This window comes from Aulonocara sp. 'chitande type north' Nkhata Bay, linkage group LG9, assembly GCF_057382095.1.
Source record: "Aulonocara sp. 'chitande type north' Nkhata Bay isolate Kocher_YH1m ecotype deep benthic linkage group LG9, A_spYH_male_GT1.1, whole genome shotgun sequence".
Taxonomy (NCBI): domain Eukaryota; kingdom Metazoa; phylum Chordata; class Actinopteri; order Cichliformes; family Cichlidae; genus Aulonocara; species Aulonocara sp. 'chitande type north' Nkhata Bay.
In genome coordinates this window covers 34,226,134-34,243,271 of record NC_141352.1, presented here as the reverse complement: position 1 = coordinate 34,243,271, position 17,138 = coordinate 34,226,134, and the positions used below count along the sequence as shown (strand labels likewise).

At 39.7% G+C, this 17,138-nt stretch overlaps 1 protein-coding gene across 2 annotated transcripts; it reads right to left on the bottom strand.

Annotated features, from left to right (window-relative positions):
- Window positions 1-3,372: 3,372 nt before the first annotated feature.
- On the bottom strand, window positions 3,373-15,842 carry LOC147322708 (copine-3-like). Of its 2 annotated transcripts, none has more exons than XM_086307236.1 (16): window positions 15,738-15,842; window positions 12,108-12,296; window positions 11,787-11,966; window positions 11,591-11,665; window positions 11,426-11,497; window positions 9,950-10,030; window positions 9,744-9,833; window positions 7,669-7,767; window positions 7,449-7,535; window positions 7,226-7,285; window positions 6,938-7,071; window positions 5,971-6,025; window positions 5,795-5,846; window positions 4,712-4,845; window positions 4,374-4,610; window positions 3,373-3,746 (listed from the first exon to the last, which is right to left on the bottom strand). In XM_086307236.1, the coding sequence occupies exons 2-16, from the start codon at window positions 12,264-12,266 to the stop codon at window positions 3,603-3,605; spliced, it is 1,659 nt and encodes a 552-aa protein (XP_086163362.1). In that variant the 5' UTR covers window positions 12,267-12,296; window positions 15,738-15,842; the 3' UTR covers window positions 3,373-3,602. The 2 variants fall into 2 exon arrangements, with proteins under 2 accessions (XP_086163362.1, XP_086163363.1); XM_086307237.1 differs by having other exon boundaries at window positions 3,608-4,287.
- Between the last annotated feature and the right edge of the window lie 1,296 nt (window positions 15,843-17,138).

Below are 17,138 nucleotides of genomic sequence, written 5' to 3'. Positions count from 1 at the left end.
TGATATAAAACCAGTGTAAACTACTTTAAACTCGAGTAAAGCCAAAAAACAAAACACTGGGTACAGTTTTCAAACTTATATGCAGTATTTTGTCCTGCTAATGATCTATTACGTGAAAAGTGGAGCTGCACAAGAGTTTAAACATACTTTAGTGTTGGATAATCGTTTTGCAAAATATGGGGAAAAAAACTCACTTTTTACTTCAGCAGTGGCGGATCTAGAAAATTTTACATTGGGGTGGCAAAGGAGGGGCAAGAGATCTCGGCAGGGTGGCACATCTTCAGTGATGTATGTGTAAATCCCCTATGTGTAAATGGAGTCAACAAAATATCCACAAAAATGCTTTAAAACTATTAATTGCATCATTACCTCTTCTAAGGAAACACAGACAATTGCACAAGCAAAATAATTCCAAGAAGACCTCCTTCCAAGGTTCCAGGAATGTCACAAACTGGATGGGCACTCTCTGCCATTTGCTTTGTTTCTTTCAAGAAGTCGTATTGTATGGCACATCTCAGTTTGTAAGTCTTGCAATTCAGAGTCATATATGGAGAAATGATCTCACCTATCTATAATGGGAAGGAATATAGAGACTGTAAAGGCATCTTTGCTGTTGACATTTGTTTTCTGTCCAAATGTAGATAAGACTAAGACTATCAGACAGTCTGCTAGATGTTTGTTTTGGTCTTTTTGATTTGGCAATGGTAGAAAGATGGCAACTACTGCATGTTTCAGTGGCTATACGCCACAGCTCATCAAAGCTCTCCTCTTTGAGGCAGTCTTCAAACGTCTGTCGGAGGCTTCATTAAGGTCGGCTGCTTTGGCAGGGTCCATATTTATTGACTGGAGCTTCTCAGACAAAATCTTTGTTTCACGTAGAAATTTTCTGAAGACCATAAGGAGTCCCGTGGAGTCAGTCTGAGAGCGTAATCCTCTTGCATCTACAGCATTTTGTGGATTTTCCTCCAGCGCTCTCATTACTGCAGACAACCTGCCAGGAAGGGTTTTATGCGTAGCAAAGCAACAGGACCACCTAGGGTCACTCAGTTTTGGTCATTCTTGTGCTGGCATACCGAAACATTTCTTTTTGAATATTAATCTGATTATTGTGATGTGAGCCTGACATGAATGTATACAGTCTTTCCAGCAGTGAAAAAACATGCAGCTTCTGCGACATCTTTCACAGAGTCAGCACCACGTTCTCTTTATATTACATCTCTTACTTCTCCAGACATCAAATGATCTTCTCTCTTAAACTGGAAGCATCCAATTGTTCTGCTCTTTGGTATTCAAGGAAGCTCTCCTGAGTCGCACCATCATAATAATATCTTACAACTAGAGACGACTGCTCAGTTTTTGTTTTTTATGTCCTTTGTCTCATGTGTCAAAATAGAAAAATGTTAACTTTCTTTAACATTCTTGAGGATTTCCTCACTCACCACTTCAGCTAAACATCCCAGAATCTCCTTTTGAGTGCTTTTGCTGATATATTTTGCGTTTGTGGGACCTTGTGACGGTCGTCTTTTCACTAATGCATCATGTTTGCTTATTAGATCTAAGATCTTAAGGACATTTCTCTGGTTTTGTGAGGTTTCTGTTTCATCATGGCCATGTTCAGAAAGGTTTTGAGTGGCTGTCAAATTTCAGTCAGAGTTTGAATATAATTCTGATTTTTAATAACTTACTGTTTGTACCATTTCTACCACTCACTGAGGAAACTTGTTTTTGTTGCTCCGTGAAGTGTTTTGGGTAATATTTTTAAATGTGGCCGCACTACTGCATGTGATTAATGTATGTACTAAACCATCCATAACCTTCAGCAGACATTTAATTCATTACAAACTTATTTGTCTTAAACGTTTTGTGTTAAAACATCACCAGGAGAAACTGATTTCACCTGGAGAAAGTTGGGCTGCTCAGTGGCTTCACTCCGCTGCGTTGCAGACCATCGCGTGAGCATTTGTTTTTCAGAGACCTAAGATTATATTTACAATTATTTAATTTTAGTGAATTAAAATTTAACTTAAAGGGTATAAGAGGCTTTTGGACAAACAAGCAAGTATTTTAAAAGCAGCACTCTACAACACGGGTGCAACACAAATGAGCACAATATAGAAATACCTAAATGAAGTAATAGTGGATTAAAGTAGTAAATGTAATTAGTGACATTCCTACTGGTTAAACGCTTGCTCTAATCTCATGTTAATGAAAAATAACAGTACTCAAGCCCAATCGCATTATCACATCATTGAGTCATATCTGCCTCCGGACTTTTGAAAATGATGCTGCCTTAATATATATCATTGCTCTTTCTAGGTCAGCGTTCTTCCAAGTTTGCAGTCATGGCATTTCATTCTGTCGCAGTATCTAATGATTTATTTTGTAGGTATTACTGGAAAATAAAAGCATACAAGACACACTTCAATATATTTATATTTATTATTGTTACTTTTATTGTATTACCTGCAAAAATATATATAAAGAGAAAATAAAACAGAATAATAAGGAATATAAATAGCATTGAATAAAAAAACACACCAAAAATTCATTTTTTTTAAAATATAGATTTATACCAAAACTGACAGGGAAGAGATTTTGCTTTAGTTGCACCAGTGAGTTGAAGTCTCACCTGTAAAGCTAAGAAATATTTCTTGAACTGGGTTACACACAGACACAAAGAACAACATGCGAAACTGGCTGTTGCAGTATTTTTCACCATGACAAGAATGCAGAAGGATAACTCCTGGTATTTTTCCTTCCACTGTGTTTTATATCAAAGTAAAATACTGACAAAGTTAGCGTCCATTACAAAGACATGTATAGTGCATAAGGCAACGCCACAGTCATCAGTGTAAACAGCTCCAAATATCAACAATGAATTTACACATACACCAAGGGAAATGTATCGGGGGATTTAATAAATGTTGAAGTACATTTTTTGCTACTTCCTCTTAAGACAAAGTAAAAATCAAAAAAGTACACTGTGTAAAAAAAGGATTTTCTTAATCACTTTGATTCTTTTTGGTTAAGACATGCAAGCACATTTAGTATTTTTAATCAAAATCACATAACTGTAAAAAAGTCTATAAAAACAGAACAACAAATGTATTATTTTGAACATCGGGATCAGTACATATGGATTCATTTTGTAAAACTTACTGCATCACACCTGAAATCTGCTGGAAATATTAAATTGAAATGTATTAAACTGAAATGTATATTTTCCATTACAACATGAAATGTGAAAACCAACAAAGAAGTTATGGCTGTAATATAGAGGAGATGATATCAGCACAAACTTGGAGTACCCAGTTAAATACTCCAGGCCCTGTCATGTGACTAACAGTCAACAACTCACCCAATACAACACAGTTACAATAAATCCTTTAATAAAGGTAATAAAATAAAAGCAACATTTATATCTGGCACTTAACTGACATAAATTTCCACATATTAGCAAATATTAGGAAATCTTTGATAACATTAATGCAGTATGGCTTTACCCTGTAGCTGCAGGAAGTTTTCCTAAAAAATTCCAGGTGAGGAATCACAAGACATTTGTAGGTAAGACATTAAGAAGGAAAGATAGTTTTCAGAATAAATCACAGAAGGGGTGGCGCAGATGCTGAGAGGTCAGAAGTAGGTGTGCAGCTCTCAAGCGGCTTCAAATTGAAGGTGTTGAAGAAGCCAGACACCTGATCTGGGATTTCTGCCAGGACGCTCTGAGCAAGCAGTTCTTTAGGACACTGAGACAAAGGGCAGAGACAGAGCAACAGTGAAAGTGTGCCAAACACACACACAGAAACATGCAGTTAGAAAAGAAAGCAGGGAGGTTGCAGAGCTGCAGCTGTAATTTGAGCATAGCACCAAGAGAAGGTGTTTAAAGTTTAAGCTAGTCACATGTTCTTACAGCCAATAAAACCAGAACTAGAAAAGCTAGAAAACTTCACATGGCTTCGACAGAGTCGTGCATCATTAAGTTACCGTTTTGTGCTCATACAAACCTACAGTATATGATGACTTAATGCACCACGTACTGTGAACAATCAAGGCATGACATAACCTTGAAAAAGCAAGGTTACTATGATATTTATAAATCCTGATTGCAGCTCGGATCAAATGAAGGGAAGGATGAGGGGCACGATCAGCGTGTTGGTTGGGGTACTCCTGCACATTTTAGGTAGGACTCGGTTCAGTGGGGGGCTTCAGCTCAAATAACTTGAAGAAGGAGGCCAGTTGGTCAGGCAACTCTGCCAGTACACTTTGTGCAAGGGCTGCACTGCCCGCCTGAAATAAGATGTGCAAACATTCAAATGTTGGTGGTGTTGGTGCATCTGGACAAAGAGTGTGCTTTATAGCTTGCCACGGCTTACATTTTGGAACTTCCGGAATGGCACAAACTGCACGATGTCCCGCATGGCGTTCTCTCCTGTTGTCGAACGCAAAACTCCATCGTCTCCATCCAGGAACTCCATGGCACTGAAGTCCGCCCCTCCGACCCCGACGATGATGATAGACATGGGCAGACGAGAGGCGTTGACGATGGCGTTGCGCGTCTCGTCCATGTCCGTGATTACTCCATCAGTGATGATCAGGAGAACAAAGTATTGCTGTGAATCATCAGGACAACAGGAACAAAAAAAGCAGCAGAGTGGAGCAGTCAGTTGACATTAGGACTGCTTTGATTGATTCCAAACTTTCTGTGACTCACAGATGCAGTTTGCTGCTGCAGCGCCTGTCTTCCAAATTGGGCGACGTGGTTGATGATTGGGGAAAAGTTTGTTGGGCCGTAAAGCTTCACCTGAGGCAGACACTGCTGGTAGGCAGCAACCACACCCTCTACACCTGAAACACACACAAAAAACCATCATAAAGTCATGGGTCACAGTTACATGAAGGTGGATGAAATGTACCGTATCACCGCACTAAAGCACGTTGCTCAGACTGCAGGTTTACTGTAGTTGTGGTTTCTAAGATATTTAAAAGTAGAACAGGAGGCAGAGCCTTCAGCTTTCAGGTCTGTTTTATGTGCAAACAGCTCCCAGTTTGGATTCAGGAGACAGAAAACCTTTCTTCTTTTAAAATCAGCCTTAAAATGATGTCTTTTAATAAAGTTACAGCTGGATCAGGTGAACCTGAATCCTCCCTTATTTACACTGGAACAGGCCACTGAGGGCTTCCCATGATGCACTGTGTTTCTTCTTCACGCACCTCTTTAGACTCTCCATGTGTTAATTCACCACTCTGCATTTAATTATTAGTTATAATTCATCTTCGTCTTCTTCCCCTCAGCCCCAGCTGCTCAGGGCAGATCACTACCACTCACTGAGCCTGGTTCTGCTGGAGGTTTCTTCCTGTTAAAAGGGAGTTTTTCCTTCCCACTGTCGCCAAGTGCTTGCTCAAAAGAGGGTCATCTGATTGTTGGACTTTTCTCTCTAACACTGCAGGGTCTTTACCTTACAATACAAAGCACCTTAAGGCAACTGTTGTTGTGATTTGGCACTGTATACATAAAACTGTATTGAATTGAATTTTATTACCAAAGGTACGTCCATGTTTATTAAGCAATAGGTCACAACATAGAAATTAAATTATGAGAAGAACAAGATGCAAAAATAAATCTACTAATATGTTAAAATTAAAATATCTCTTATTTAGTGTAAAACATATAATTGTTTTCCCCGTGTTGCAGCTGTTCTGCACACTGGCAAATCTGAACATAGACTGACCTCCACTGTGCTAAATAACTGCTAATGTTTATACAAATCTCACATTACATTCAGTCTGTTATTACCTGCACAGAATGGATTGGATGGGTTGAAGTTGATGGGAAACTCGTGGTTGACCTGCACACATAAACAACCCAGATCCCAAATGATCGTATCTGCAATGGCTTACACTTACCTACAACACAAACAATCTTTCTGCCGCGTGTCACATGTACGCAAACATCAAAAGTGCAACAATCACCTGCCATGCAGGAGGAATCTGTGCTCCAAAACCAAAAGCAGGGAACATCTTATCACTGTGCAAAAGGAAGCAATACAAAAATAAAGACTGTTAATGTCAGTTTGTAAAGACCAGTGAACATTTAAAATTAAGTCTTTTCGTCAGACTCTTTACATTAATGTTCTTCATGGTTCTATTTAAACAAGACATCCTGGCCTTGCTTCTCACGCTGTTATGTTTTCACTTTGTTAATCATTTATTTTCCTGTAGTGCAAGAAAACTAGTGAATATCAGGATGATAAGCTGGTGCTCTGGCTTAATGCCTGTCAGCTGACATGCTGCATTAAGTGGTTTGCTGGGAATTCGGTTATCCATGCATTAGGAATGAACGCTCAAAATAACAGATAAGTACTGGTCAGATTATTAGTATTTTGCTGCTACTATCATGGTGAGAGCAGAGATCTATTATATTCATTCCCAGCAGCATATTCACCATGGGCCACCTTTGCTGCTAGCTCCCTCCCCTCTGTTTGAGCCACCTTTCTCCTGACTGACTCTCTCATTAACTTGAACAGGAGGAAGGTGGGTTCCTGTGCTGAGTTGGTAGTGTTCACACAGCCACGAGTAAAACAGTCTGAAGCTGGAGCTTTTGGCTCACAAGGGATTACATGCCCACACACTGACCTCATTATTTGAAACTTGTTGAATGTGGGCAACTAGTACTGTGATATATTAGGTCTTTCAAGGCTTGTAAGAATGATTGTGAGTTTGCCAAAGGCGAGGTGCATATTAAGACTTACAAACGACATGTTAAATTGCATTGAAATTACTGCAGATGAACTGATGAAGTGCACAGAAACCTTTAAGACTAGAAAAGAAAAAGTTACGGTGGAGCTTGTTTTTAAATCGGTCTGACTTATAATTTTTCTGAATGAAGGAAAACAGACTTACTTTCTGCACCTGCATAATCCTTTATGTATGTATTTACCTGTCGTAGTCCTGGATGACATTACCAACTGCCCAGATGGCTGCCAGGTACTCATTGTAGCCCTGAGGGTTGATGTAGTGGAGTGACTGGGGGAATTTGGGATCCCCATTGGAGCCTGTGAAGTCAATTGCAATCTGCGCCGCCCCCAGAGGGATGTGTTGCATTTTTTTAATAAACGTCAGTTAATTATGAATGAATCATAAAATGTCAACGTCAGTTAAATATTTCAGGTGTGTCTCCAAATGATAACTGGAAGGATTCGGATTAACAAATAAATGTGAAACTCACAGTGAAGTTAATCTGACAGCCTCCCATTATGTAATCCAGAAACGTGTACTGCCTCACTATCTGTAAACACCACAAGAGTTACTGTGCAGTAGTACTTATCTATTAAGAAGGGTAAACATGTTGTTTTTTGTGCTCCAGCAGATAAACAACAGGACGAATGATATATCTAAAAACATAAGAAAACATATCAAACACATATTAAAAACATCTAAAACCAGAGTACCTTGCTTTTTTTTATGACGATGATGCCAGAGTTTTTATATCCTTTCTTCTTCTCTTTTTTTTTGCTGTTGATGCAATCAAATTCCGCCTGTGAAGAAGAGAAACACAGCATACAGGTGTCAGGATGTACTTCCCCCCCTCTGCTTACTCTTAAGCAAAATGTTCAAACTGGCAAACACACACACACACACACACACACACACACACACACATGAACTCACCGCAAATGTTTCTGTTGCCTGCTGGATTTGACTGAGCGAGGTCTGAAATGTTCCAATGAAGTCGTGATCGCCACTGTTGTTGTGGTCATAACAGTCAATCTAGCGAACAGAGACAGCGAGGAGAGGTGAGACTTGGAATCACCAAATTTTGCACCGAAATGATCAGCGGCGCTTGGAAATCAAAGTAGGTGAGGCAAAAGCATGGTGGGTGTGAAGCTTCAAATGTAAGGCGACTTCATGATACTAAAACGTCAACCAGAAACACACACACACACACACACACACACACACACAGAGGCCATCTAAGCTGGCAAATGGGGTGACAGAGTTCCTCCTTTAGAGCGATTGCAGGACCTGCTCACAGTCACACACAGTAGATTCTGTAACACTTTCGGCATTGAGAGAACACAGAAAACACAAACAGCTCCATACACAGCATGGACATCTTAGGCCTCAGTCACACGGGCCTATAAACCAGTCTGTCGGTGACCCCTCAGTAACCTCTGTTGACTAGGAAAAATCTAAATTCCCAGACCGGGTGGCAAGTGGTTACTGAAGGTTGCTGGATGTCGCTACGTAAAATCAGTTGCAAAGATGGAGCTACACCAAAAACCTCCCCGTCTGTGGCAAGCAGTTGGTGTGGAAGATGCAAATTTGTCTGCAAACACGTGCTATTTGTTCTCCAATCTGTAGTGAAACTTGAAAAAGCTTCATTGAACATTTGAAAAAGGAAACGCGGATTGTCACTCCCAAAGCTAACGTTGTGCTTTAGCACTGCACTGACACTCTTCAATCGGCACAACTTTCACTTTGAAGGTGAACAGTCCCTGTTTCCAGTTTGCATATTCCACTGCCGTTTAGAGAATAGCTTGTGTTTGCAGACACATCTGCATCTTCCATTCAGTGAAGTGGCAACTGCAGCAACCCGCTAGCAACCAAAGCGATCGCAAGGATTGTTATGCAGCACCGTATTCCTCTTTACAACTAATTTCACACTGGTGACTCTTCAACAGCTATGAAAGCTAATGGGTAAGTAAAACAATGGATCCATCTTAATGGAAAACTTGTCCCATTTGGAAAACTGACCCCTTGGTTAGCTTACCTAAACCTTTATATCAAATTAAATAGAATCAGTGGGCTACTTTGAGCTTCTCCCTTATTCACAGGGGTCGCCACAGCAGATAGCTCTGTATGTTTGATTTGGCAAATTTTTTGCTCTTCCTGACACAACCCTCAACGGCTTTGTGTCTCCTCCCAGGATCAAAATGGGATATAGTGTGGAGCCACCAAATACAATCACCAGTAAACTTCATAAATAAGCTTCATATCCTGTTTAACAGGAATATTTGAAGGTTCAAAAAGATGCTTTTGTCAGCTGTTTTTGTAATCAGAGATCATTTTTGGACATAAAGTGTTGTTAATTACATTTGATTAAAGGCGCTCCCAGACTGTGTCAGTAAACGATCAGGTAAATTTAACCAATGGGCCAAACTCCTTGAAAGTGTGCGTTCCTTTAAGATAGATGTAGATGCATCCAGGACTTGAGCCGGTCCTGTCACAGACCCTGCATCCTTCACATTAACAGCATTCCATGTTGACACTGTCGACAGTTACCTCACGTGTACTGCTGACTGGAAAGCATCTCTTCCTGATAAGTTTGCCTTAATAAGAGTTAGAGGATGGAAACAACATAAACGAATACTCACAACAAATCTTTAGTGGCAGTAAGATCAAGGATATGCAAGTTATGCAAGAGGGAGACAACAGAGGACGTTTACGGTTCAAATCTTTCGAGATGAAAAACGGTGAAGATAAAAGCTTCAGTAGTCATAATGTTTGTTCTTAGGATATATGTGTAAAAAAAAAAAAAAAACTTTCTAACGATGCCTATGTTGTCTCCCTGCTACACTGGCTATCAGCCAGTGTGGTGTTTTAAACATCAGCACCACTCCAGAATTTCACAATTAGTGCATAACAACTTTCCAGTTTTACTGGCTGCTTCACATCATTCAGCTCTGCAGACAGTTAGGAAAAAAAGAAACCAGCATACTTTATGTGTGTATGAGTGTGCGTACCTTGATAGGTTTCTCAACATCGCCTGCACAAAGTGACTGAATTGGGATTTGGAATGGTCTCCAAACAGGATTTAGGTTATTTTTCACCACCTGCACAACAACACAGATACAGAAAGACTTCCTCTGTTGGGAGATGTAACTGTACAAACGTAAAACACTTTTCCCCGTGCGCCAGAAAGCCTCAAACACAATGAGTGCAGGTTTACCTCTGTCCTGTGAGCCAGCTGCCATCCAGTTTCTGTCTGCTTGTAGAATTCCAAGAAAGGGTCGGATTTGCCAAAAAAATCCTGGAGATAAAAGGGAGGAAAAAGCAGGCAAACACAGATTACACTGTAAATTCTAAAGTGAGGATAAAGTGATGACATGTTTTATACCACCATAACACGATATCGATCACTGCTCATCAGCTGCCTTTACCCTTTTTCACCTGGAGTTACGTCCAGCTAACTGTGTCCAAGAGTCATTACTAAACTAAACTTACTAAACAGGCACAGCTCGAGTTGTCCAATCACATTTCAGAGAATTTTCAGATTCAATAATCTTAGCTGTCACATCCCTGACACTTAAAAAGTTTGGCTTCACGTGGAAATGTCTTCGTTTGGGAAAGAAAGACATTTGTATTTTTGCATTTAATAGAACTTTGAATTGATCAGAAATGCTATCAGTGACAATTAAAGGTTAACGGAGACATTCATCAAAAATCATTTTGAAAAGATCCACATTCTGTAGGTGCACATTGTGTTACCTAATGCACACCTAACGGATCAAACACATCTGAACCCGGACAATCTGTCTCTCAGAATCCAGAGGCCGACCAACGATCTGTAAGGTCTCTTTTCCCCCCACTTGCTAAATTGTACTCTGGTTCCTATTCTAGGGTGACTGTAGCTCATGAGGTCATGTGCTGGTGGGAAGGTTGGTGGTTCGATCCCTGTCTCCCCCTCTGTGATGCATCTAGGGGCAAGATACTAATTCTAAGTTGCTCTCTGATGCATCTGTCACAGTATGAATAGAAAGCACTTCAAAGGATGGTTGGAGGTGAATGTGGCATGTTGTATAAAGCACTTTGAGTGCTCTGGGTGAGTAGAAAAGTGCTATATAAGAATCAGTCCATTTACCATATCTGTCCTTCTATTCTGGGAAGAGCATTGTTCTCTGCAAACTCTCACCACTGTGTGAAATCATTGAGAAATGCCTGCATGGAGTGGCAATCCTTGTTTTAAAAGGAAGAACAGTCTGGCTAATTTTCTGGCCTTTTAACACAATACACTTGCAGCTTCATGAAAAGTTTCCCAGTACAACAGATTATGGTGGTTTGTGAGGAAACTGGTACATGCTTCCCTATGAATTCAACTTCCCAATTGCTATGATTTCAACTCTTAACTAACTAAATTGTTGGTTGTGTAATCCAAAAAATGTGTCACTGAAACAAAGCTTTTCATTGGAAACACTGCAAATGTGTGCCTACGACCACTGATTCTCACCCAAAACAATTTTAATCAGTTCAAGTGCTTTTCTTTAAATATAAAAAAAACCTTTCAAAGTGGCACAAACTTTTGATGAGTGGTGTTAAATGTTTTTCTAATCATAAACTGTGACCAGTAAGAGTCAGTAACTTCAGTCAAATCATCCGCGTAAAGATTTCTGATTACAGGAACATAATTCCTTCTAGTCTAAGACACCTTCTTGTCCAGTTTTCTTGCTGCGACTTCAAATGCCACCACTCTGTTGTCAGTCATTTCTTCTGCACATATCTAGAGAGCAAGAAGCAGTTTTGCATTAAAAATGTGAAATAAGTTCACTCAGATTTCACTAAATCACTGCGTCCCTCACTCAAAGAAACTCACAGTAATGGTTCCCTTTCCTGCAGGCATCTTGTCCTTCTTAACAAGTGGTTTTGTTAGTTTTCTTGAGGACACGATCTGAACAGAAAGACACATCTTAGTCATCACTAAACAACGCCAATACCACTTCCCACCACTTATAGCTCTTTCAGTATATATATAGACAAATGGCTTGTAATGAAAATCAAAGATGGCAAACCTGTCCCAAGGTACACTCCAGCTGTCCCAGGAAGTCAGCCTCTTGCAGACTGCAGTTTTCAGTATCAATATCGTGCACTTCAAACCTCAACTTCTGCACCATCTCAAAGTAGTAGTCGAGGACAATAGGCTTGGAAAACTTGGGACTGAGGCAGTTCTCGATTTTCTCCGTGCGACCAACCTAACACAAACACGTTTCACAGTCAGGGATTTTCTTTTAGGAACTTTTAAAGTTGAGCTGTTGCCCTAAAACTGGAAATTGATAACTCTAATTTTTTTAAGAGTAAGGCCTTTCAAATCCACACAACAAAAACCTACTTACCTCAAACCAGTGGTTTCCAGAGGAGTTCATGAAAAGCACGCATAGAGGGTCGGACTTTGAGAATGCATCCATGTCGAGCAGATGGTCACAGGAGATGCTCAGCGACACCTTGGTCACACAGTCTGCGACCCTCGTCTGCTGGACTCCAACTGCCGCCATCGCAGCCCGGAAACGCTCAACTCACAAGAGCTGATAACCATAAATGTGGGTAAACAGAAAATGAACATGGAGAACATAGAATACAGTATTGTGCAAAAGTCTTGTGCCCCCCTTAAACGTTTCATTTAAAATAGGTGCAGCAATTTACTGAAAGATGCAAAGATACATAAATTCAAATGAACTTGGAAGTCAGTGTCTGGAATTACTGCCTTTATGCCTCAATGGAGCCAGAACTCTCTTAGGCAAGCTCTATAGTAATTTCTGTGATCTTCAGGAACAATTCTCCAGGCTTTCCAGGCAGGACTTTTAAAGCTTTTCTCCGATTTTGTCTCCTTTTGTTCTGTTCTTTGTTGAGATGATCCCAACTGCTTCCATCGGCCCCTCTGGCCATCACCAGAGGGGCCGATGGCGCGATATGGCAGCCTCGCTTCTGTCAGTCTGCCCCAGGGCAGCTGTGGCTACAACTGTAGCTGCCTCCACCAGTGTATGAATGTGAGAGTGAATGAATAGTGGTATTGTAAAGCGCTTTGGGTGCCTTGAAAAGCGCTATATAAATCCAATCCATTATTATTATTATTATTATGTTCAAATCTAACAGGCGGAGGCCAATCCATGACTGATATGGTTCCTTTGTGTGTGTGTTTTTTACCCGGGTATGTTTTTAGTTATTTGGCAGTGTGTTTGGGATTATTTTCAGGCTGAAAAATGAAGCCACTGCCAATCAGACGCTTTACAGATGCTACAGGTAAGGTGGATCAAAATCCTCTTCTGCATTCATAATTCCATTGATTTTGAGAAAATCTCCAATACATCCACAATATTTTATCCATGGCTATAAACACACACCTCTCTCCTGACCTCCTCTGGTTTTTTATTTTTATTGTTTTATAATTTAGACAGTTGCTGTGCGAGCGTGCAGGTGGTTTCTCATTCAAGTCAATTCACTTAAATTTTATTTATTTATAAAGCACCAAATCACAACAACAGTTGCCTCAAGGCACTATTGTAAGGTAAAGACCCTTTACTAATACAAAGCAGAGAGAAAACCCCAATCATATGACTCCCAATGAGTAAGGGCTTTGGTGACAGTGGGAAGGAAAAACTTCCTTTTAACTGGAAGAAATCTCCAGAAGAACCTAGCTCGAGGAGGGGCAGCCATCTGCAGCCAGTTGTTTTCTCTGCTGCTCTTCCCTCTCTCTTGACGATGTGCATGGAGAAGTAACTGTGCAGTTACTTCATGTGAAGTAACTGCACAGAATTTCTGTTTTATGTAAACAGCTTTGGCGGAATAAACCCACTTCAGCTGGCAAAGGAACAACCAACTCAATTAAAACACTTAATTCACACCACACAACGCCGATTGCAGCAACATAGAGTTGAAGGCCAGACTAGCTACACACACATGCAAATTAAAGGCTAGGTTTTTTTTTGGGGGGGGGGGTTAAATCTCCTGGTTTCTAATGTAATTGTTTAAATGCACATAAACTGTACTTGCTGTCACCTGCACCTAGACTGAAACATAACTTTGCTGTTTACATGTGTCCAAAAACCTTTAGGCGTCTGCAGTACCGGGGGAACCTGTCACGTTCAGTGTGACTGTAAGTTTAGGGTACCCTTGGTTCAGCTGCTAGATGTTTTTTTTTTAATTTTAATTGTTTTGTTTTTATGGCTCATAAAAAACTATTTGAATAGCAGACTTTTATTTTTTATGTAAAATTGTTAGAAGCTTTCTGATGTTGTCTACTTGTTAACAGAATTAAATGTTCAGCCACAGGATTTGTCATTGTAAAACAAATCTCATTTTAAATGGGTGATATAACATATTATTACATTAATTATGCAATAAAAGCCCCAATTTTTACCTTAAAGTCACATAATAAAATTAAGTATAAATAAAGTAAATAAAGTAATCTGGGCGCTACAGCTTTAAGCAGCTTCGCGCGCTCCCGCGGGCGGCAATTTCTTTTTGGCACAACACCTGGAGCTCAGGGGCAAAACAATCGCATGAGTGCTGCTGTTTGACTGAGGAAGAATAAAGTCTATATTTAATGTCAAAAAACTCTTTTTTCTAACATCTGTATTTCCCTGTTTTAACTACAGAAAGTTTTCATCATGTCATGATTGTATATTTCCATGATTTCATGGTATTTTTTCAGGCGCTCCAGCTACCGCAGTATTGCTGTTTTGCCACAGCTGTTTTCTTTTTTTAAAGGCTGTTTTAGATGCTTTCTTTCTTTCTTTTTTATTGTTTTGTTTGAATGGTTCACAGGTCAGTGTTAAATGGCTTAACAAACACAAAACATTCCTGCGAAAATGGTCAGGTACAAGGACCGGACTGAGGAGTGGTCAATGTCCAAAGAGAAAGCCTGGTGAACGATTGCTCAAGAACCTACATAAATGTGTGGCTGCTTGGAAGCGAAAAATAAAGAAATCAGTGATGACTCAAGACTTTTGCACAGATTATTTGTCAGCCAAATAATCAGTCACCATATTATTGATCTATTACATTATATTAAAACACATGATTAGTATTTTAGTGTAATATCTGTTAGCTTTCTAGTTAATGTTCTCATTCAAAGCCATTTAGAAATTACAGATGTACTAATAATAATGCACAGTCAGTGGAAGATGCTTTTATATACATGATATGTTATACATTGTATTTTAATGTACATATTACATTTGGATTTGGGTTGATCATTTACATAAAAACCAACCACCATGAAGCAGTGGAGGACGTGACCAGCAGGGAAATACCAGCATAGAGAATGAATCATATCCGTTATATCAAAATATCTATGCCGATACTCCCCTCAACACGTGTTTCCATGTATTTTGCAACTATCTTTGTGTTATTGTTCATACTCCGTGTTCTACAATATAATAAACTAATCCTTTTTGGTCACTTAAAACATCTTTATATAACTGTCAGCGTATATTTGTTGGGACTTCTGCTGCCTTCTTGGCCTGACCTTTCTTGAAAAAGACGTTTTAAATGTCAATGAGACTTTTACACTGATAAATAAAGAATTTACCAAAGTTGCTTTGCCAAAAAAAAAGGCTGAAGCTTCCATCTCGTGACAGAAATATCCTTTCTATCTTAAAAATGTCTCGATATCATTCACGAGATATGTTTGACACACATTTCCCAGATTATAGAACAAGAAGTCAATCCATCAGAGACAACTGACAAACATTATTACATAGTAAATAAACCTTAATTAACGTTACAATATTAGATTTAGTTGCCTAAAAACTTCTCTAAAGAAACACAGAAAGGTTGTGGCTGTTCACATAAACACCACGCGAAAAGCCACACCTACGAACTCTGTCGTTAAGTTGAATGGGTTTATTATCAGCGACAGTCACATGACGCGAGAAAAAGTATATACACACTCTGTGGGAATTCATCAGCAGCGCTTAAACTCTTGAACAATTGCAAATGTCAAGACTAGCGTGGTGGTAGCTTACCTCGTAAGCCTGCTTGCTAGCGACACTGCTGCGGTGCTGTGGTTTGTTTCCAGCTGCTGCAGCAACAGCACAGCTAGCTCGGTGGTGGTGGGCGGAGTCCAGTGCGCTCACTTCACGTACCGACCGCAAACACGACCTCCCAAATCAACTGTACGAACTACATGAGACCAAAAGGTATAAAACTCACACACAAACACATATACTGTAAAAATAATAAACAAGGACACAACTTTTGCCATTACGAAGTCAGCCCAAAAGCTTATAATAGCCATGCGGGTGGTGTATGGAGGACTATTAGTGTCGCGGAAATGACAATGACCTATTTTATTTAATAGTAAACGATAAAAACACATGAATTCGTACATTTATTTAGAATTAAAGTGACACCATAATTTAAGTAAATTACCAACCAGCTCACTACTTCGTGTTCACGTGATCGTTGAGCCCATTCTTAGCAGCTAACACGGATGTCAAACATAAAGCCCGGGGGCCACAATCGGCCCGGCAAAGACTCCAATCTGGCCTTCTTGACAGCTTTGGAAAATATGTAGGAAAGTATACATGTTTGGACTTTTAACTGTAGTTTAAGTATGTAAGTTAAACAATTAAATGGCAGAAAAGTTCCCATTTCTTAACTGTCTACTACAGAAATTTCAGTTTAAAGATTGTAAGTTGTGAATCAACAAAAATGTAATGATTTTTAGATATAGGACAGTCTGGTGAGCTACCAGAACGTTTTCAGTAATTTTATATATTTATCATGCAGAAAACTGAGATGTGTTATTGAAATTGCACATCCTTAACTCTTATTAAGATTTTCCCTTGCCCTGCCTACTTAAGATCATAGTGGGTTATATGTAGTCATCAGTGTAAAATGATTTTAACATCTGCCCCAAACTTTCCATAAAAGGCATCATGCTAACACAGCTGGAAACTGGACAAAATCTTCAAAATACCTCTCCGAAAAAAAAAGAAATTCTAAAACTCCTCAGTTCTTGTTATGAAAAACAGTGAGGACCATTAATGTGTGGGAAAGCCCAAAAATGTTTATAGTGTGTAGTGGTCCCTTCAAAAACAAGTATAGCTGTTTTGGTGTCATTTAATAAAGTAGCCTGACTTGTAAGACGTCTGTTTTCCAACAACCAGCATCTGTATTTGTGCATTAAATGGAGGACTTGTACAGAGAGATATCCACAGGCAGGAATGACTTCCTGTGTCTTTCAGTGGTGCATTTGAGTAATCTCACTCTATCAGTGAGCGTCCTCCTGTGACTGGCCAGCATGTCTTGGAGTGGGTGGGAGGTCCAGCACTATCCTTATCTTGGACAACATCCGCCTCTCTGAAACCAACTTAAGGGAGTCCAGCTTCATCCCCACAACATTACTGGTCATGTTTATTGAG